Raw genomic sequence first — 24,205 nt, forward strand, 5'->3', positions numbered from 1 at the left:
GACATCCAAAATAGTATTTGAATGAGGGCATATTTCTTAATTATCCGAATACATATTTTTTCGTTTTATATATAAATTGAGAAGATAAAATATAAAGTAATTTCTTAGTTACGAATATATACGTATTTTAAAAATTGAGAAGATAAAACTTAAAAAGTATAAACTAATTTCTTTATTATATTTAAATTATAATCCTGTTTACAACATTTCCGTTACTGCCCCTACGGCCTAAGCTATATATCATCTATTCGTGACTGTTAGGAACTAAGGGAGAGGTATTGAGTAATTAGGGTTTTTGATATATATCAGAAAGCGCAGCCTCAACCTCTGCTTCGTGAAGATGGGTCACTCTAACATCTGGAACGCTCATCCCAAGAACTACGGCCCTGGTTCCCGCACCTGGTATCTTTTCGTTTTTTTCTCCATTTAATTTCAAGTAGAGAAGATGAATCAGAGAGATCTAAACTACCTTTAATTCAGTCAATTTCATGGTTACAATTGTATGCATTGATTTATTGCGGCAACCAATTTGCGAGTTTTTCGAATTATTGAGTTTTTTAGGTGATTAAATTGGTACTTGTGTATTGGTGTTATACTGACATGATGGTAGTGGACTAGTGGTGGTCTTTCGAAGCATGTATAAATAGTGTAATTGACGATATGGATTCTCCTTTTTCTAGAGTTGGTATCTTATGGAACATATGTTTCTGATTAAATTATTCCTTGCGCATTGTGTTTATTTCCTTTCAATGATTTATAGCTGTTTAATCTGTTCCTGTATATGATCTTTTTTTCCTTTCTGTAAATACTGTAATGTGATCCCTACTTTTGTATGTGTGTGGCTGCTAGTAAGTGTTATATTTTTAGTGCTGATTTTAGTGAATCAGATGATTTTTTGTAACAAGTTTTTGTTTTTGTTTTTTTTAGTTATCTTTTATGCAAATTAGGGGCATCACTCAAGAAAGATATAGTTTAATAGTGCTAGACAACGTACCTTGGATTTTTATTCATTCTTTCTGCTTCCTCTAGTTGGAATGATGTATCTCTAGATACTTTATTCATTCCTTTTGGCTCCCCCCTATTTGGATTTGCTATCATGGTAAGAGTCTTACCATAATCTAATATCTCATGTGCAATTGGTGTTTTATGCAGCCGTGTGTGTGGAAATCCACATGCAATTATTAGGAAGTATGGACTCATGTGCTGCAGGCAGTGCTTCCGCAGCAATGCCAAGGAAATTGGTTTCATTAAGGTAACATACTGATCTGCATAGTCATGAATATAGAGAAGCTGAATCCGTTTGTTTACACCCTGCTCCCACCGTGTTGGCTGGATTTTGAGTTGTATCAAGCCGAGCTCTTCTTGTCTATGGTCAGAGACACATTAAGCTATGCTTGTTACCCTTGTGTTTGCAACCAAATAGCAATAGGAACGTGGAAATTCAGATATCTGCTTTGTCATCTAATATAATGAAAAGTACGAAGTACTTGAAGATTTTTCCAAGCTTATGGCTGTAGCCATTTCATTAATTATACGACTCCTTATAACCTAAACTATCGGTTCAAAGAACTCCCTCAAAAGTATGTTTCTTTAGCATATCTGATTTGCCAAAAACCATTAAAATCTGCCAGTGATTTCTCAAAACTTGATTACAAATGATTCATCTGTCTATTTAGTTCATTTTGGTTTGTGGATTATCTTTTCTTTGTTTCTATCAATTTATTGATCTCTTTGATTTGTATTTTGCAGTACCGCTGATTGAGGCTAGTTTCGGTAGAGGATCTCTTCATATGGTGCAATGGGATTCTTTTTTATTTATGCTAAGCATATTTATAGTGGATTGCTTTCAGACATATATCACTGTGTTTAGCTTTGTTTCAGTGTTCTATTTTCATTTACTTTTTTACTACACAACTCTGTTTTGTTAGCGGCAATGAATTGATGGGGTTTTAAGTTCCCAAATGAGTACCTTATAATTTCGTTTTATGTCAATGATATGGCCAAATCATATTATCTACATTTGGGGTGTATATAGGTTTGTTTGATTTGGGTTCTCATTATGAAAATAATCAACTATATTGGTGGTTTATAGGTTTGTTCGATTTGGGTTCTCATTATGAAAATAATCAACTATATTGGTGGTTTATAGGTTTGTTTGGTTTGGAATTTTATTATGACAATAATCAATTATATTGGTTTATAAATTTACAAATCAAATCAAACCAATATAAAGATGTTTTTTTTTATCGGTTTGTATTTTCTTTTGGATTTTATTTTTTATAAATCGGATTGAAAAAGAAATTAAATATATTTTCACTTGTGTTATAAGATAGAAATTAAAAATGTTAAAATTGATAGGAATCACTAAAATTCAAATGAATGCTTAGATTCTTTCAATGGGATAATTAGCAAAATTAGTCAAAATTAATAATTTAATTAGTAAAAATTTTACTATTTTAAAAATACTAGTAAAAATGTCTCAAATGTCATTATTTTTTTAAAAAAATACGTATTCTAATTAAATTTCTATTTTATCTCTTATTACCTACACATTTTTCAACTAATTTTATATATATAAAAAAAGAAATTATTTTACTTACCTTTTCCATGTATATCTCACAAATAACGTTACCCAACTATCCCATTGTTCACATTTTCTTCGTATCTCTCTCTTCCAAAATTATCTCAAAGGAAAAAAAGAAAAGTTTTTAGCTCTTCCATATCTTCCTTTTCATATTCTCTTCTAGCAATATTCCTCTTATCTTCTACCATTCTATTTGTTGTTTTCTAATTTTCAAATACCGGATTCACACAAATTCTACTAATTAAGGTATTTCATCGTTATCTCTTCTTCTTTTTTTTAAAGATTTGATTTCTGATTTTATTGTTCTCTAAATCATTCATATTCGGTGAAAGTTGAATAATTCTCAATTAGACCTCTAAAACACTCTTCAATGGATGATTCTAAGAGATTAACTAGAGGTATTCACCTTAATCATCATGTTTCTAGTGATTTTCCATCTTAATCTATGTATTACTCAAGACATGGCGGATAATGTAGGATTCGCTTCTAAAGTATTGAAAACGTAATATCCGCGTGTAGTCGGAGGATACAAGAAAAGAACGGAGAAGATCAAATAGTTGATGAAGAGACATTTAATTATTTTTGCATGTTAAGTTGAAGTTAAATAACAATTTGTTTAGCAATTTATATTGAATATATTTGTAAATATCTTATATACACTGTGTAATATTTGTTAGTTTGTATTTTGTATTTCTGTTGCTTTTTAATGAATTTTAATTACATTGTTTGGATTTAGAGTGGTGTATTTCTTGAATTTGTGTTGTATGTATTTCTTGAATTTGTGTTGTATGCTATGTAATTTTCATATTTTTATTATACTTGTATTGTATGCTACTTATTAATGAATTAGGAGACTTAGCCGCGCTTTGCGCGGTTAAGAAAAATCTCTTTAGATTTACAAACTAATCTTTTGCTATTTAAAATAAAATAAAATAATTATATAGTCTTCAAATCCAAATAAATTAGATTTTAATTTAGTTTGTTTACCTTTTATTATCTAAAACTTAGTTGTTAGAAAATAAAGTTCATTCAAAAAAAAAAAAAAAGAAGAGAGAATCCCTTATTTGTCTCTGGTATAGTGACTTTCTTTTGCTTAATTAAAAAAAATATCCCAAAAAGAAAAGTATTTTTCACATAATCACGATATAGGAATATTGGTGTTCAATAGTTTCATTAAATTTCTGCGATAGTATATTTTATAATTTTGAGAAAGTTGTATAAATATTTATTTGTAAAAAATGCTTAGAGGTTTTGCCTATTTCAAGTTCTTACAAAATTCTAGTACAATTCTTATATTTAACTTCTTCTTCTTCTTTTAAAAAAAGTGACAATACTGACATTAAAAATATAAACGCTAAAATTATACTGTTTAACATAAAATATGCATATTTTTTTTTTATTGTAAGTAAATTAAAGTACACATATTTGTTAGCCTCCTATGAAAGCTTAACAATAAATTTGAGGGGAAATGAAAAAAAATTATTCAAAACTAATTGATGGCAACAAATTTATTTAAAAATTACAGTTTATATATTACATTGTTAGTTAATTAAAATTAAAAACACTTAACGTTCAAATAATTTGCATTTTATTCGGAGATCTGCAAGAATAAAAAGAAAAAGAATGAAGAATTTGAAATTAGTTATACGATAATATATGTTGAATCTTTTGAAGATACAACAATAATATGTTGTGTTGAATTTTGTGGAAAAAGACATGAATTCCTTCCTAAACTTGTACTGAAAAGTCATTACACACTTCAATTATTATAAGTATCTCTTACACACCTTAAATATTTCAAAGTGAATTTAATACCATCCTGATACGTGAAACACCACTCTCAGAGTATGCAGTGTATTACACTCACTGTCACATCAGTGCCACGTCAGAAATTGTATTTTTAAATCTTTTTTACTTTCTTTTCTTTATTACTTATGTTTTAATTTATTAATTATAGTTTACACTAATTAATTTCTAATCAATTATTAAAATTCTCTAATAATTCATCATAGCAAAATGGTAAAGAAGAAACTTTTAGGAATGACCATCAAAAAAATTATCCAAAATCTGGAGTTTAGTCGTAGAGTTAAAGAGTCCTTTCATTCTAAAATGTACCCACAAGAAGGCTGCTTCAATTTTTTCCTTCAATTTCTTCCATTGATTGGTCATGAATAATGAGTTTTCATTGTTATTTGTTGCGGTTTGTAGTTGTAAATATTTTTTAAATCTGGATATATTTTTTTTTGTTCTTTTTTAATGTTTTTCATGGAGGTTTCTTAAAAATCAAGATAATAGAAAAATAATTCTCTTCTCATTTTCAATCGATCACCCAATTCACTCAATCCAATGAAGCTCCAAAAATTGAAACATCTCAAAATTTTACTCCTATTTAACGTAATTTATTTCTTGGTTGCTTCTTGTTATTAACTTATTTAAAGTTTAATGGGGTGTGAAGAAGATGATGATGGTGGGATGTGAAGAAAAAGAAATGTGGGGGTGGGGTATAGTAATTATTTTGATTTTTTTTTTACTTTCTTAATATTCTGAAGCACAATTTTTTAATAATTATTATTATTTTTCCATGTCAGATTTAGGGCGTAAATAAATTTATTTTTAAATTAGAAAGGTATGTAATAGCTCGTCATGATAATTTAAACGTGTAACTGACTTTCGATAAAAATTTAATGAAGAATCTATGTCTTTTCCCTGTATAACAACGGTTACCACATGCTCATTATTTTAGCACCATCCAGGAAGTAATACATCATTGCATATTCTTCTACTTTAGTATATTCATGATACACATAAATTTGTATGTAAGAATTCACTAAAATTAAAATAAATTATGAAAGGGAACTAATGACTTCAAAATATAACAAACTAGTAAATTGAACCGTGCTTTGCGCGGAAATAATTATTGTTAAAATAATTCTTTTTAAAGACTTAAGTAATAATATTTTAATCACAAAATTAAAATAATAAAATTACAAGTTTTAATCTAATTTATTATTAGTAGTTACTATCCTTTTAACTTTTCATCCCTTGAAAAGTTTTGATAGATTTAGAAGAACAATTGATCTACTCGTGTCCATCATAGTCTTTCCTTTGTGTCTTATTTAACACAAGTATATATCTACTTATTTTTCTTTTTTCTTTAGAACTTATCGCATAGTTCTAACTTCTAATGGCACGCCTACTCGTAACAATGTACTTATTTTGTTAAATTAGGTCTTTGATTCATTTTTTACATCATATTCGTAGATTGAGCGTATCTTTACTCCCAAGATAGTTCAATTTTCTGCATGCTCACATGAAATTCGATTATAATATCATATTGAATTAAATTTAACTCAAAATTAGTTGTTTTTTTTTAAAAAAAAATGTAACGACCTGTTTAGTCGTTTTGAGCAGCAGATTTTATTTCTGGAAAACTGGCAGAGGTGACGGACCCCACGACGGACCGTCATGAGCACGACGGACCGTCGCAGGGTCTCGTTTCAAAACACTTAGAAATTCTGAAATTTGGGTACTGAAATCGACTCTCTGAACTTCGTAACGGAATGGCAGGACGGACCGTCGTAGGCACGACGGACCGTCACAGACTCTTCAGGGAAATTGAGTCTCTGAACTTTGTGACGGGGAAGCAGGACGGATTGTTGCAGGCACGACGGGCCGTCACAGACTGCGTAATCCCAGTCTGGGTCGGATTTCCTTAATTGTTTTGAGGGACGTTTTTGACTATTCCTGCTTTAATTATAAAGTTAGTGGATTAATGTTAATAAGTCTAATTACTAGGGGGTTAAAAGAGGTAATCTTAAGTTAATTAGTGGTTATTATTGCCATCTTTTATTCTTAATTATATGCTAATTAGGGTAAAAGAAAGAGGGTTTGAATAAAGAAAATAGAAAGAACAAAGAGAAAGAGAGAGAGAGTCGAACGAGAAAGAGGAGAAACGAAGAGAAACAAAGCTTGGGAAATTGCTTTCTTGATCACGAATCTTCGGTGGAGGTAGGTTATGGTTTTTATGCTATTCGTAGTAAACTCTTAATAGCGAATGATATGTATTGGTAGTATTGTAAACCCTGCTATATGCTTAATTGTATGCTTGCATGAATGTGATTATATGATTGTGATAAAATAAGCATGATGAAGCTATTGAATCCCAAATCTTGATAAAAACCTAATCTCTTGTTAATGATGATGCCTTGGTATAAAAGAAGGCTTGATGAACTAAAGTAATGAGATTGATGATGCCTTGGTAAGAGAGAAGGCTTGATGAATTGATAGAATGAGATTAGGGGATCGGGTGTCACGAATCGACACGTAGATTTAGGAGATCGGGTGTCACGAACCGACACGTAAATTTAGGGGATCGGGTGTCACGAACCGATACGTAGATTTAGGGGATCGGGTGTCACGAACCGACACGTAGAATTAGGGGATCGGAGTGTCACGTTCCGACACATAGAAGTAGGGGATCGGAGTGTCACGTACCGACACAAGAGGAATAAAGATAATGAGGGAGCGGAGTGTCACGTACCGACACAAGAGGAATAAAGATAATGAATCTTGAAAGATGTTAATATACTCAATCTAATGAACCTAATTCCCAAATGAGTATGGTATTGAGGCGTGAGTCCTCATGTATGAACTTGGCGGTACTTATTGATGATTATTGTACTTGTTGTTGCTACATGTTGAGTATTGTAGTGGATTTATGATATCACTTGATATATATTGCTTTCTATTTTGAGTTGGCCGATGATACCTACTCAGTACTTGTGTTTGTACTGACCCCCTACTTTTACGTTTTCTTCTTGTTTATTTGTGGAGTGCAGCAAACGTGCCATCGTCTTCAACTCAACAGCAACTCTAGCCAGTCTTCATTACTCCGGACATCAGGGTGAGCTAATGCTTCTAGCTTGGACTGGATCCTCCTCTTCATGTCTTGATGCCTTGAAGTTCCGGCATGGACTAGCTTTTACTTGTTTTAGCTTCTTAGATACTCTTAGATTTAGTAATTTGAAGTAGTTGTTCTTGTGGTGATGACTTCCAGATTTTGGGGAATAATAGATGTTGAATTTTAGAAGTTATTGAATTGGTTTTTATTAATGAGTTTAAGTCTTCCGCATTACTTTCTGTTGATATTTTATATTGAAATTTTAGGGTTTAGATTGGTTGGTTCGCTCACATAGGAGGGTAAGTGTGGGTGCTAGTCGCGGCCCGATTTGGGTCGTGACAAACTTGGTATGAGAGCATTAGGTTCGTTGGTCTCATCACACAAGAACGAGTCTAGTAGAGGCTTAAGGAACGGTAGGGGGACGCCTTTACTTTTTTTGAGAGGCTATAAGACTTTAGGAAAATTCCATTCTTTCTTTCGTGCTACTACTTGAATCCAATTGGTATCTAGGTGATACAAATTGGTATCTGACCATCTTCACTCTATTTCGCAGATGGTTAGAACTAGAGCAACGACTGTGCCAACACCAACACCAGCAAGACAAGAAATGTCTGAGCCAGCCACTGGGGTTGTGGCTCGAGGAAAAGCAGCGGCAAGAGGCCGTGGTAGAGGTCGTGGGAGGACGTCCTCTAGAGGAAGAGGACAAGTACCTAGCCCATCTGATGCTAGGGCGGTGACTCCTCCGCCGACTCAGGAAGTAGTAAGAGAGGGTGAGGAAGGGGAGAATGAACAAGTGCAAAATGAGGAATTGCCACCCCAACCTACCCCAGAGATGATCAATCAGGTTCTTGCTTATCTTAGCGGGTTATCTGATCAGGGTCAGGCACCTCCAGTGTTTTCTGCACCAACACCTCCGGTTACAGAGGTACGACATGCCGCTGCTGGGGCTCCCCGCATGGATGCCTCATTGGAGATAGGCACGTTTCCTCGTCTGACTACGGGGCCCATAATGACAAATGATCAGCATGAACTTTTCAGTAAGTTCTTAAAATTGAAACCTCCAGTCTTCAAGGGTGCTGAATCTGAGGATGCCTACAATTTTCTGGTTGATTGTCATGAGCTACTACACAAGATGGGTATAGTAGGACGGTTTGGTGTTGAGTTTGTGACTTATCAGTTTAAAGGGAACGCCAAAATGTGGTGGCGATCACATGTTGAGTGTCAACCGACAGAGGCAACACCTATGACTTGAGCATCATTCTCTAGCTTGTTTATGGAGAAGTATATCCCGCGGACTTTGAGGGATAGGAAAAGAGATGAATTCTTAAGTCTGGAGAAAGGTAGGATGCCGGTTACTGCATATGAGGCTAAGTTTCGTGCACTATCTAGATATGCCACCCAACTTTGTTTCAGTCCACAAGAGCGGATTCGTCGTTTTGTGAAGGGGTTGAGGTCAGAGTTACAGATTTCAGCCTTACAGGTAGCAGCTACGACAAAATCCTTCCAAGAAGTGGTAGATTTCGTGGTAGAGGTGGAAGGAGTGAAACCAGATGAATTTACCATGGCATCGACATCAAAAAGGTTTCAAAAGGGAGGTGAGTTTAATGGTTCTTACTCTAGAGGACAGGGTTCCGGAGGTTACTCAGTTCGACCAATTCAGTCTTTACTACAAACTGTAGTTGGGGGTCCACCTCAGACCGGTCAACACTTCTCTGAGAGACCTATGCTTGACTCTAGAGAGTGTTATGGATGTGGAGAGACTGGACATATTAGGAGGAATTGTCCAAAACAGAGTTATAGACCCCCAATAGCTAGAGGTAGAGGTGGTCATGGTAGAGGTCGTTATTCTGGAGGGCGTGGTGGTCGAGGTAATGGTGGCCACCAAAACGGCCGGGGTGATGGGCAAACTGGAGCCACTACATCACAACAGGGTAGGGGCAACGGACAGACAAACGATAGGGCCCATTATTACGCTTTCCCTGGGCGGTCTGAAGCGGAGGCATCTGATGCTGTCATCACAGGTAATCTTTTGGTTTGTGATTGCATGGCTTCTGTATTGTTTGATCCCGGATCCACATTTTCTTATGTATCTTCCTCATTTGCTAATGGTCTTAATTTGCATTGTGAATTACTTGACATGCCTATTCGTGTTTCTACTCCGGTGGGTGAGTCTGTGATAGTTGAAAAAGTGTATAGGTCTTGTTTGGTGACTTTTGTGGGGAGTAACACTTATGTAGATTTGGTTATCTTAGAAATGGTTGACTTTGATGTAATTTTGGGTATGACTTGGCTTTCTCCGAATTTTACGATCTTGGATTGTAATGCTAAGACTGTGACGTTAGCCAAACCTGGGACAGATCCGTTAGTGTGGGAGGGGGACTACACTTCCAATCCGGTGCGTATCATCTCCTTTCTTCATGCTAAGAGAATGGTTAGTAAGGGTTGTTTAGCTTTCTTGGCACACCTCAGGGATGATACTACCCAAGTACCTTCAATTGAGTCGGTTTCGATAGTCCGTGAGTTTTTGGATGTGTTCCCTGCAGATCTTCCTGGTATGCCACCAGATAGGGATATTGACTTCTGTATTGATCTTGAACCGGGCACTCGCCCCATTTCTATACCCCCTTATAGAATGGCTCCCACGGAGTTAAGAGAGTTAAAGGCCCAACTTCAAGAGTTGTTGAGCAAAGGCTTCATTAGACCAAGTGCATCTCCTTGGGGTGCTCCGATTTTGTTTGTGAAGAAGAAGGATGGAAGTTTTTGGATGTGCATAGACTACCGGCAATTGAACAAAGTAACTATTAAGAACAAGTACCCTCTTCCTCGCATTGATGACTTGTTCGATCAGTTACAAGGTGCTTGTGTCTTCTCTAAGATTGACTTGAGATCCGGTTATCATCAATTGAAAATACGGGCAACAGATGTGCCAAAGACTGCTTTTTGAACCAGGTATGGGCATTACGAATTCGTAGTGATGTCTTTTGGTCTTACGAATGCCCCTGCTGCGTTCATGAGCTTGATGAACGGGATTTTTAAGCCATATATGGATCTCTTTGTGATCGTATTTATTGATGATATACTGATATACTCAAAGAGAAAGAAAGAACATGAGGAGCATTTGAGAATGGTATTGGAAATGTTGAGAGAGAAAAAGCTTTATGCCAAGTTCTCTAAGTGTGAGTTTTGACTAGATGCAGTGTCCTTCTTGGGACACTTGGTGTCTAAGGATGGGGTGATGGTGGATCCTTCTAAGATTGAGACAGTGAAGAATTGGGTAAGACCTACTAATGTGTCCGAAATAAGGAGCTTTGTTGGGTTAGCTAGCTACTACCGTCGATTTGTCAAGAGATTCTCTTCTATTGCTTCCCAATTGACGAACTTGACTAAGCAAAATGTTCCATTTGTATGGTCGGACGAATGTGAGGAAATCTTTCAGAAGCTCAAGACTTTGTTGACTACCGCACCTATCCTTACCTTGCCAGTAGAGGGTAAGAACTTCATTGTTTATTGTGATGCATCCTATTCTAGTTTGGGTGCAGTGCTAATGCAAGAGAAGAATGTGATTGCTTATGCTTCAAGGCAATTAAAGGTGCATGAACGTAACTATCCGACCCATGATTTGGAATTGGTCGCGGTAGTGTTTGCATTAAAGCAATGGAGACACTATCTATATGGGGTTAAGTGTGAGGTCTATACGGATCATCGTAGCCTACAGTATGTTTTTACTCAGAAGGATTTGAACTTGAGACAGAGGAGATGGATGAAACTACTGAAGGACTACGACATCACTATTTTGTATCATCCGGGAAAAGCGAATGTTGTGGCAGATGCTTTAAGTAGAAAGGCGGGGAGCATGGGAAGTCTAGCTCACTTGCAAGTTTCTAGACGCCCATTGGCTAGAGAAGTTCAGATTCTGGCTAACGACCTTATGAGATTAGAAGTAAATGAGAAAGGAGGATTTTTAGCTTGTGTGGAGGCAAGATCTTCCTTCCTTGACAAGATTAAAGGAAAGCAGTTTAATGATGAGAAATTGATCCAGATGCGAGATAAAGTGTTTCAAGGATAGGCTAAAGAAGCAACAATCGATGAGGAAGGTGTTTTGAGGATTAAGGGAAGGGTATGTGTACCCCGCGTCGATGATTTGATCAACACTATTCTGACAAAGGCTCATAGTTCAAGGTATTCTATACATCCGGGTGCAACCAAGATGTACCGTGACCTAAAGCAACACTTTTGGTGGGGTAAAATGAAGCGTGATATTGTTGATTTTATTGCCAAGTGTCCAAAGTGTCAACAAGTAAAGTATGAACACCAGAGGCCCGGAGGAACACTTCAGAGAATGCCCATTCCTGAATGGAAGTGGGAGAGAATTGCAATGGATTTTGTGGTTGGTCTTCTAAAGATAATGGGTAAGTATGACTCTATTTGGGTGATTGTTGATAAGTTAACTAAATCTGCTCATTTCATTCCGGTCAAGGTGACTTACAATGCCGAGAAGTTAGCCAAAATCTATATCTCAGAAATCATTCGATTGCATGGAGTTCCACTCTCCATTATATCAGATAGAGGTACGCAGTTTACTTCTAAGTTTTGGAAAACATTGCATGCTGAATTGGGTACTAGGTTGGACCTTAGTACCGCATTCCATCCTCAGACCGATGGTCAGTCTGAGCGAACGATTCAAGTATTGGAGGATATGCTTCGTGCATGTGTGATAGAATTTGGTGGTCATTCGGATAACTTCTTACCCTTAGCAGAATTTTCATACAATAATAGTTATCACTCAAGTATCGACATGGCCCCATTTGAAGCATTGTATGGTAGGAGATGTAGGTCTCCCATTGGGTGGTTTGATGCATTTGAGGTTAGACCTTGGGGTACTGAACTTTTGAGGGATTCATTAGAGAAAGTGAAATCTATTCAAGAAAAGCTTCTAGCGGCGCAAAGTAGGCAAAAAGAATATGCAGATCGAAAGGTTAGAGACTTAGAGTTCATGGAGGGCGAACAAGTCTTGCTGAAGGTTTCACCCATGAAAGGGGTGATGCGGTTTGGTAAAAAAGGTAAACTAAGCCCAAGGTATATTGGTCCCTTTGAAGTGCTTAAGCGAGTAGGGGAGGTGGCTTATGAGTTAGCCTTGCCTCCAGGGCTGTCCGGAGTGCATCCGGTATTTCATGTGTCTATGTTGAAAAGATATCATGGGGATGGAAACTACATTATCCGTTGGGATTCAGTTTTGCTTGATGAGAACTTGTCTTATGAGGAGGAACCTGTTGCTATCTTAGATAGAGAAGTCCGCAAGTTGAGGTCGAGGGAGATTGCATCCATCAAAGTTCAATGGAAGAATCGACCGGTTGAAGAAGCCACTTGGGAGAAAGAGGCTGATATGCAAGAAAGATACCCACACCTGTTTACAGATTCAGGTACTCCTTCTCGCCCTTGTTTTTCTTCTTGTGATCGTTCGAGGACGAACGATGGGTAAATTGGTATCTATTGTAACGACCTGTTTAGTCGTTTTGAGCAGCAGATTTTATTTCTGGAAAACTGGCAGAGACGACGGACCCCGCGACGGACCGTCATGAGCACGACGGACCGTCGCAGGGTCTCGTTTCAAAACACTTAAAAATTCTGAAATTTGGGTACTGAAATCGACTCTCTGAACTTCGTAACGGAATGGCGGGACGGACCGTCGTAGGCACGACGGACCGTCACAGACTCTTCAGGGAAATTGAGCCTCTGAACTCTGTGACGGGGAAGCAGGACGGATTGTCGCAAGCACGACGGTCTATCACAAACTGCGTAATCTCAGTCTGGGTCGGATTTCCTTAATTGTTTTGAGGGACGTTTTTGACTATTCCTGCTTTAATTATAAAGTTAGTGGGTTAATGTTAATAAGTCTAATTACTTGGGGGTTAAAAGAGGTAACCTTAAGTTAATTAGTGGTTATTATTGCCATCTTTTATTCTTAATTATATGCTAATTAGGGTAAAATAAAGAGGGTTTGAATAAAGAAAATAGAAAGAACAAAGAGAAAGAGAGAGAGAGTCGAACGAGAAAGAGGAGAAACGAAGAGAAACAAAGCTTGGGAAATTGCTTGCTTGATCACGAATCTTCGGTGGAGGTAGGTTATGGTTTTTATGCTATTCGTAGTAAACTCTTAATAGCGAATGATATGTATTGGTAGTATTGTAAACCCTGCTATATGCTTAATTGTATGCTTGCATGAATGTGATTATATGATTGTGATAAAATAAGCATGATGAAGCTATTGAATCCCAAATCTTGATAAAAACCTAATCTCTTGTTAATGATGATGCCTTGGTATAAAAGAAGGCTTGATGAACTAAAGTAATGAGATTGATGATGCCTTGGTAAGAGAGAAGGCTTGATGAATTGATAGAATGAGATTAGGGGATCGGGTGTCACGAACCGACACGTAGATTTAGGAGATCGGGTGTCACGAACCGACACGTAAATTTAGGGGATCGGGTGTCACGAACCGATACGTAGATTTAGGGGATCGGGTGTCACGAACCGACACGTAGAATTAGGGGATCGGAGTGTCACGTTTCGACACATAGAAGTAGGGGATCGGAGTGTCACGTACCGACACAAGAGGAATAAAGATAATGAGGGAGCGGAGTGTCACGTACCGACACAAGAGGAATAAAGATAATGAATCTTGAAAGATGTTAATATACTCAATCTAATGAACCTAATTCCCAAATGAGTATGGTATTGAGGCGTGAGTCCTCATGTATGAACTTGGCGGTACTTATTGATGATTATTGTACTTGTTGTTGCTACATGTTGAGTATTGTAGTGGATTTATGATATCACTTGATATATATTGCTTTCTATTTTGAGTTGGCCGATGATACCTACTCAGTACTTGTGTTTATACTGACCCCCTACTTTTACATTTTCTTCTTGTTTATTTGTGGAGTGCAGCAAACGTGCCGTCGTCTTCAACTCAACAGCAACTCTAGCCTGTCTTCATTACTCCGGACATCAGGGTGAGCTAATGCTTCTAGCTTGGACTGGATCCTCCTCTTCATGTCTTGATGCCTTGAAGTTCCGACATGGACTAGCTTTTACCTTTTTTAGCTTCTTAGATACTCTTAGATTTAGTAATTTGAAGTAGATGTTCTTGTGGTGATGACTTCCAGATTTTGGGGAATAATAGATGTTGAATTTTAGAAGTTATTGAATTGGTTTTTATTAATGAGTTTAAGTTTTCCGCATTACTTTCTGTTGATATTTTATATTGAAATGTTAGGGTTTAGATTGGTTGGTTTGCTCACATAGGAGGGTAAGTGTGGGTGCCAGTCGCGGCCCGATTTGGGTCGTGACAAAAAAAAGAATTGATCAAGCATTATAAGTTATAAGGTGACTCATAGAACCATGAAAGTTTCTTTCTTTATCATATTTTCTATCACCCAATGACATGTTAGGATCGAAAATAAGCAGGTGTAAATGCGAAAGCTAGCAAAGCAAACCTCGAAAGACCACGTAAGAAGACAACGAGAAATATACCAAAAGACATACAGATTTAACGTGGTTCAGTCAATCGACCTACGTCCACAAAGGAAATGAGTTATCCACTATAAATATGAGAGTACAAAATACAAAGAGAAACAACCTCAACCAATTCACTCAGAATACATGAGAGGTTCACACAAGTGATAACGTATCAAGCTTGTGACCCACAAATTCTCCCTCTAACCAAAACTCTCAAAGCCTTTAAGACTACATTTTGAATGCTAATTAAGTTAGAAGGAACATTCATTTATTTATAGAGCCCTAAATCTTTTCCTACCAGAAAAAGGATTAGTCAATCCAAAATCTTTTCCTAAAAGAAAAACCTATTTATGATAAAAAAAAATTTAGGGCAAACAAAACCCAACATGACACGCGTGATTTTAAAATGTATCGATTCTTGTTCTCAAGCTTTCTATCACTCGATGACACGCAATGTATCGACTCTTGTTCTCAAGCATGTGAACGGGTAAAAAAGTTTTAAAATATTTTGTATACTCTTTCATTGAAATATCTTAGTGCTATATTTTTGTTTGCTAGTGAAAATCAAGCAAAACGTAACATTGGAATTAAAAAATGCATGTGGCATGAGGTTAATTGAGAACCTTTCTAATGAATCTTTCTAAGCCAAAACTGTTAGTAATATCTACTTGTAAATTATCGAAACAGTACCCATTACCGATGATACTATGGAATTGGAAATATGCCCATTGAAATGTCACAGGTAAGGCATTTAAATCAAATTACGTTTGATATAACATATAAAACTGTCAATAAAAATTAATATCATTATAATTAATCAACAAAATTTCTCTTATATCTAACTAACCACCACTATTATATCCTAAGGCATGAATATAAAAAGCCATGAGAAAAAGTAACGCTAGGAAAAGCAACGAAAGCAAATAATTAACATGATAAATGCACTTAAAAAATAAGTCATCTTCAACTATATAATACATAAATATGTCCTTTAACTTGGCTTCGAATCACATTTATGCCCTTTAACTTTGGGTGTGCATAAATAGACACTTAAACTTGTATAATGTTGAACAAATAGACACACACGTCATTCTACATGTCATTTTTTGTCCTACGTGGTGTCCTACATGTATTGTACCATGAAAGACTCATGTGTTTATTTATTCAAAAGTTGGATAGCTAAGGTGTATGTTTGTGCATTGTAAAAGTTGGAGGTCAAAATTAAAATTTGAAGCCAAATTTAAAACCCAATATATGTATTATGCCTCTTATTTGTGTTATGTATAAATGAATAGGAATAGTAGATTTTTTTGTACAAAAATATATAGATTAAGTTACATTTTTTTAAAAATAATAATAATAATAACAATTATATGCAAAAGCAAATTTTAATAAATTTTGCAATAACACTTGATCTTAAAGCACTATATATAATTTAGGGACGAAACTATATTGACCTTTTTAGATGCTCGAGCACCCATTAAACGTTACCTTAAAATCTTGGGGCCATCACTACTATAATCAATAGACATTTTCAATAGACTACTCACGGAGGCACTATGCGGAAACCTATGTACTCCTGATCAATTTGTTTCTACACACTATGTCGATACAAAAGGTAAATGAAGTTCAATAAAAGAGCTAGCAAATACTAAGAAAAATAAATAACTTTTTCATGTCCAGTAAAATTTCTTCATGTGTATTTAGGAACTAAGTTAAACTTTCGGTTAAGTTTGAGTAAACTCAATAACTTTGATTCAAATTTTATATATATCTCAATAAATTTATCAACTCTTCAAATTATTGATTTAATTGAAATCCAATAATATAAAAGAATCAAAATTTCAAACTCATAAGATTTAAATTGACTATATATACTCATTCAGACCACTATCAAAATTTGTCTTACTTTTCATTTTAGCGTAAAACTATAAAAATTTTGACAAACATTTTACAATATATTTTTTCATCATATTGCTCTGCAAAAAATTGCAATGTATAGTACTTTTCGTATAGTTTTTGAATATCTGAATTTTTTATTTAAAATGTCAAATAAATATAATTTAATTTAACTTTAGAAAATAAATAAAAGTGGACGGAGAAAGTATTATATATTTCAATTATTGTAATCATACAAATGCATAGAAGAGAAAACCTTAACTACTGTTTGTTACTTTTCCTTTGTGATTAAAACTCTTTGCCACAATTTGTATGCAATTTGTTATTAAAAAATGAAAAGACGCGAGTTATGGAATAGCCGTGCAATTTAATTAGGAAATTGAAAATTTTCATCTAGGCAATTTTAAATTAGGAAATTGAATTCACCTAAAAAAGAGTTGAAAGTGTGTGTTTGCAATTCCCTTTGTCCGGTGAAGCAAATTTCTTCCCCCGAGGATTATGAACCAATTATGTTCTATTGAAACTTGTCATCGTTCTTTTTCTCCTTTCCTGTTGCATTGCGAATATATTGCTGATATTTGACCAATTCCAGCAGCATCCTGCTTGAAAATCTATAATCATCAATCAAATCTTCTGCTTCTTGGTTTAACTTTTTCTTCTAAAAAGATATCCTCTGGGACGGAGTTGATAATTTTCATCACACACAAACTTTGGCTTCATTAGCTCCAAGTTTGACATTACAATATCAATTTTGGTAATAAACAGAGGTTTGCTTCGAATCTTTGATAGACTACTTCCGTACCAATGGGGCCTTATTATGTATGAGTCCTAATTAGTTAAAAGACATTAATGTAAAAAAATAGGAAAAAATCCGAGAAAATATATAAATAAATTTCCTCATCATTCAAGCATGCCAAGTCAGCGGACTAAAGATTCTCTTTATATATATATATATATATATATATATATATATATATATATATATATATATATATATTAGTTCTAAATCATTAAACGTTAAATATATAAAATTTAAATCATGGTTTCGGCTTAATATAATGATATATATATATATCACTTGCTTTCACACTAGACACATAAAATAATTGGATCTTCAAAGACAACCTGAAAAAATATCAAAAGTTAATACTAAAAACTTTAATACAACCATTATGACAAATTTAAATCCAGACCTTTTCATGAAGACACAAGGACAAATCGGATCATTTTTAAATCCCTCTTTCAATAAATTTTCGCTAAGACAATTATACCATATTCTCTTACACTTTCAATTCGTATAAAGATTTTTGAAACTTTATTGAACAAGTTTCTCGAGAACCATTGTATGCTTCAGATATTTTGTATCCTTTAAGAATTTTCATAAAAATATAGTGGTCCAATGAGCCATATAAATAGACAGTGACCACGTCAATTAGGTGCATTTCAAGATTTTTATGAATTTCTAAGTTCATTAAATACCAAAAGGTAATTGCATCTATCAATGGAGAATATGTTTCTACATAGTTAATGACAGACCTTTGCAAAAATCCCCGAGCCATAAGTCGTGCTTTATATCTTACGACTTCACCTTTTTCATTTCGTTTTCGCACAAAGACCCATTTATTTCCCATTGCTTGACACTTTCAGGTGTCAAATTATTGATACAGAAACTTCACGTTTTTCTAGTGAAGTCAACTCTGCTTGAATTGCGTCCTTCTATTTTGATCAATCATTTCTATGTCTACATTCATCGACGGATTTTGGTTCATGATCCTCATTTTGTTGCATTATTTCAGTAGCAACATTATAATAAAAAAATGCTATCAACCACAATATCATTTCGGTTTCACCTTTTTTTAGTCGAGACATAACTTATTGAGATCTTTTCATTTTCATTATTTTCAGATATTTCAACATTTTCTGTTGTATCATCATTTGTTACGTCTTGAGGCTCTCCATGAGCACTCGCTTTCATATTATGATAATTTTTTCCTTTTTTTTGGATGATTTTTATCCTTAGAACCAATTGGTCAACCAAGTTTCACACGTGGTCTAGACTCATTTGCATTAACAGTTTGTTTTATCGGAATATCAACTCGAACTGAAGCATTTGCAACTCAAACATGAGATTTAGTAACCCTTGAAGGTTAATAAATGTATATGGCAGTTGATTTGCAATATTTTGCAAATAAATCATCTTTTGAACCTCTTATTCAAATTGATTTGTTCAAGGATGTAAATAAGATAGTGATACTCTTTTTTCAATTTCTTATGTTTCCTCCCTAATATTGAGTATTTAGATTCATCAAAATGACAATCATCAAATCTTGATGTAAATAAATCTACAGTCATAGGTTCCAAATGTTTTATAATTGAAAGAGATTCATACCCAACATATATTCTCAATCTTCTTTGGGGATCCATCTTTGTGCGTTATGGTGGAGCAATTGAAAGATATACCGCACATTCAAAAATTTTAAGGTGGAAAATATTTGACTCTTTTTCAAAAACCAACTATAATAGGGAGAAATCACGAAAATTGATTGGCCTTATGCGCACACGTGTTGCTGCATTCAAAATAGCATGTCCTCATACCGAAAGAGAGTTTTGTCCTCATTAATTTTGATCTAGCTATCAACTGAAGACGTTTAATCAATGATTCTGCTATACCATTTTGGGTATGAACATAAGCAACTGGATGTTCAACTGTTATTCCAATTGACATACAATAATCATTAAAGGATTGAGATGTAAATTCACCAACATTATCAAGACGAATTGTCTTTATAGTATAATCTAAAAATTGTGCTCTTAACCTAATAATTTGATCCAACAATCTCGCAAAAATCATGTTGTGAGTTGATAATAAGCACAAACATGACCATCTTGTAGATGCATCTATCAAAACCATAAAATATTTAAATGGTCCACATAAAGGTGAATTGGTCCACATACATCACCATGTATACGTTCTAGAAATGTAGGGCATTCAATCCCAACCTTAGTTGTTGATGGTTTAATAATCAGTTTTTCTTGGGAACAAACAACACAAAAGAATTCCTTAAATTGAAGAATTTTCTGATTCTTCAAAGTATGCCCATGTGAATTCTCAATAATTTTGCGCATCATATTATAATCAGGATGGCCCAACCGGTCATGCCAAATGATGAAATTATTATGATTAATAAACATTTTATGTACCATGGCATGTGATTCAACCACATCAATACTTGTGTGGTACAACCAAGAAGAAAGTGCAGATAATTTTTCATGCACAAATTTTTTTTCCTCTTTCATTGTAGTAATATAAAGGTATTCAACATTTACTTCATTAGCAGTCTCAATATAACAGTCATTTTGGTGAATAGCCTTGCAACTTAACAAGTTTCTTTGAGACTTATTACAATACAAAACATTATTAATAGACAATATTGTTCCCCCAGGTAGTAACAATGATATTTTTCCAGAGCCCTCAATTATTTTAGTACTAACGGATATTGTATTAACATTGACCCCTTTCATATTTAAATGAGAGAAATATTTATTTTTCTCTTATTATAGTATGAGTTGTAGCACTATCCAAAAGACAAATATCTCCATTACTCATCTTGGATCTAATTGAAAATTGAAAATTTTTATTTATCTTCTCATAAATTAAAAGTACATCATAAGAGATAAGATAACTATCAACATTGCAAGAAAACTTAGGTCTTTATAGTATTTTACTTTTAAAATAAAAGTGACATAAAAAATGATAATTAAAAGCACACAAAAACAACAACATATTGTATATCATAAAATAACATCAAACTTCAGTTACGATCTCCAAAGAAGTCTTCAACCTCCAAACGAGTAATATCATTGAAGTTATTAAAATCATCATTCTTCAAAGTCAAATTTGCTTCAATATTATCATTGTACATTTGCGAAGGTTCTTCCTCAATATTATTTTCAAATGTCAAGTGTGATTCCACTCGAGTATTAGAAGAAGATGTACCACCTCTATTTGCCTTTCTTTTAAAGAAATTTTGATAATGTTTGACAAAATGCTCAAGCATCCGACATTCATTCTTTCAATGGTCATTTATGTCACAACAATGACAGTTGCCTCTTAAAGTATTACTTTGAGAACCCATATTGTTCTCTCTATTATAATGACCACTACCACAATGAATATTATATTAGTTTTCTGTCATTGTCACGTTCACGCAAATTATTATGGCCTCGATTTTTATTTTGTCTTGTTTCAGACTGGTCATGTGCTTCTACCACATTTGCTTTCGGTAAAGGAGCAGTTCCAGTGGGACAAACTTCATGATTTTTCAACAAAAAGGTATTATGTTGTTCAACCACAAGAAGACATGAGATTAAATTAGAATACTTTTTAAATCCCCTTTCATAGTATTGTTGTTGTAACACCAGATTTGAGGCATGAAAAGTAATAGGCGTCTTTTCTAATATATTCTCATTTGTTATATTTTTTCACATAATTTTAATTGGGAATTTAATTCAAAAACAACAGAATTATATTCACATATCATTTTAAAGTTCTGAAATCGTAAGTGTGTCCATTCATAATGAATACCGTTGACTTAAGGTGGTCATACCTTTCCTTTAAACCAGTCCACAATTCAAGTGGATATTTCACTGTCAAATATTCCGCCTTTAATCCTTCATCCAAACGATGATGAAGAAAAATCAAAGCCTTTGTTTTGTTCTGACTCAATGTTGCATTATCCTTATTAATGGTGGTACCAATACCTTTAGCGTCTATGTGAATTTCAGCATCGAGTATCTATGATAAATAATGTTTGCCAAAAATATCAAGTGTCACGAGCCCCAATTTTTGACAAAATTGACATGTTGAAAAACTATCATAAAAATAGTCAAATTAGATTAAAATAATAAACTTTTAACCATTGAAAGTTAAGAATATTATAGGTAGTATTCTTTTACTAAGAAATTTTATTTTCATTAATTAATAAAATTTACTACCATCTTATATTATTTAGAGAACATATAAATTGAAAATATTCTATTGTATACTTATGCTTAGAATATCAAAATAAAAATAGTTATATCGCTGACACATACCTTATAAGAAACTTCGTGCTGATAAGGTGTTATAAAACAACTTATCAGAAATTTAATAACAAAGAAATAGAGAGAAAGACTAGAAATATTTTTCTTCTAATCTTTCAATATTTCAATGCATTTGTATCTAATATAAGATGACTATATATAGAAAATAAGAATATTCTTAATCCTTCAAAGTCATGAAAGAGATCTTTAAAGTCATAATTAGATCCCCCAAGTTATACTTAAATCTTTTAAAGTCATGAAGTGTGAATTTGATATATGATATTCACATTTCATTATTTACATCAACTATGACTTTTAGTCATTTTTGAGTTTTATGTTTTGTAAAAGGAAAGTCAATATTATCATAATTTTTCAACTATTTTTAAAAGAAGAGAAAAGATCAATAAGGCTCTGATACCATATCTAATTTTTTTTTTAAAAAAATATAAGGCACAAAACAAAGTTGAAATAACATCTCAATTGTGTAAAATAAATGTCCACACAATATATTATGTGTTATAAGATGAATATACACACACAATATATTAAATGTTGTCAACTAGTTAACCATATGATATTCTTGATAATCAAATTATATACATGACAATTAGATATTCATAAACCAAACTTCTACCAAAGTATATACAACTCTATGTACACCCCTCTTCTTGTAATAAAGAGAGAAGCAAGAGCGAGTGTAAAGAAAATAATACACATACTATTTTCATCCAATTTTCTTATTCTTTTTTAACATTGATACTTATTTATATAACATCAATTACTTCCTCCGTCCCATATTATATATCATCTCTTCCATTTGCACTTACATTAAGAAATAAAGTAATTTTACATTTGCGCTCTTATTTAATGTTTGCTTATGAACTTTGTATTAAATGATAAAATGTTAGAATTCAAAAATATCAATGCATTTGGATGACTATTTAATTTAAAGTTTATTTTTGAAGCCAAATCTTTTTACCAATAGATCCAAAAAAAATTAAAATAAGTTTTTCCCACCTCAATTTTTCTATATATTTTGTGTAATTTTTTTTATATTTATATATAAATTTTTAAACTAAACAGTAAAAGATTAGAGATGATTCATGTAGTTGTAACCACCATTTTATTTTTTGTGTTCATAGAAAACTTAAATTATGATAACGTAAATAAAGAGTCATCAGGATCATTAATTCATGTTTAACTAAATTAGAGATGATTCATCTAGTTGTAACCTCCATTTTCATCTTTTATTTTTAATTTGTTGATATTTTTTATTCAAAATCAGATTTTATAGAATAAGTACTGAATAAAGAAAATATTTAATGAATGAATGAAGTACTCTCTCAATAAAATTAATTACGTATAGATTTTTTAGGTTAGCCAAAGTATATGCATTTTCAAGATTAATTAATTAATCTATCAAGGGTATAATGGGTAACATGTATAAATTTTATAAAACGACATATATTATAATCCAACTATTTTTAGAAAGGAGCAACATATAATATGAGACAGAAGGTGTATTTTCTTCATATATTCATTACATGATAGACTCAAATATGTTATGATTTTCTTTACATATTTGAGTTTTACATTTTTCTAAAAGGATTGCTAGTATTACCGTAATTAACTTTTACTTCTTTTTTTTTTGAAAAAATGAGATAAGTTCAATGACTCTTTGATACTATTTTTTACTCTTTTTTTGAAAAATGATGAGACAATAAAAAAAATTGAAAGTATTTCTGAATTGTTGTAAAAGGAGTATCCACACAATACATCCACACAATTGTATTATGTGCTATAAGATAATATACATAATATGTTAATTGTTACTCCCTCCGTCCATTATTATTTGTTAGAAAAGATCATGTAAAACCATTAATTAAGAATTAATATTAATTTAATTTTAAGAATGACTAATTTTATCAAATAAGCAAATCTTGAAAAAATAATTATTTTTTAATCTAATAAATTATGAAAATTTAATAAAGAAGAGGTTATAATTTAAATGAATTGAATTTGAGCAATTTTGGCAATCCAAGTCCCCTTAACCGGTTAATCTGTGTATAATTGTGCTTCTTTAACTTTTAATCTCAGCCCTCTATTTTAATTCAAACGACCAGTCGACCCAAATATAGCCAAGACTTTTCGACCTTCCAAAAATAGACTCTGTAGCCCCATATGCTTTGTCTTTTACCCAGAAATCACGCACTTCCTCTTTC

At 33.4% G+C, this 24,205-nt stretch overlaps 1 protein-coding gene across 1 annotated transcript; it reads left to right on the forward strand.

Moving 5' to 3' along the window:
* Window positions 1-235: 235 nt before the first annotated feature.
* Window positions 236-1,962, forward strand: LOC101254555 (small ribosomal subunit protein uS14z/uS14y/uS14x). The gene is made up of 3 exons (XM_004250375.5): window positions 236-402; window positions 1,153-1,252; window positions 1,750-1,962. Exons 1-3 carry the CDS (start codon window positions 341-343, stop codon window positions 1,756-1,758), a joined length of 171 nt encoding a protein of 56 aa, XP_004250423.2. The 5' UTR covers window positions 236-340; the 3' UTR covers window positions 1,759-1,962.
* The last annotated feature ends 22,243 nt before the right edge of the window (window positions 1,963-24,205 follow it).

This window comes from Solanum lycopersicum, chromosome 11, assembly GCF_036512215.1.
Source record: "Solanum lycopersicum chromosome 11, SLM_r2.1".
Lineage (NCBI taxonomy): Eukaryota > Viridiplantae > Streptophyta > Magnoliopsida > Solanales > Solanaceae > Solanum > Solanum lycopersicum.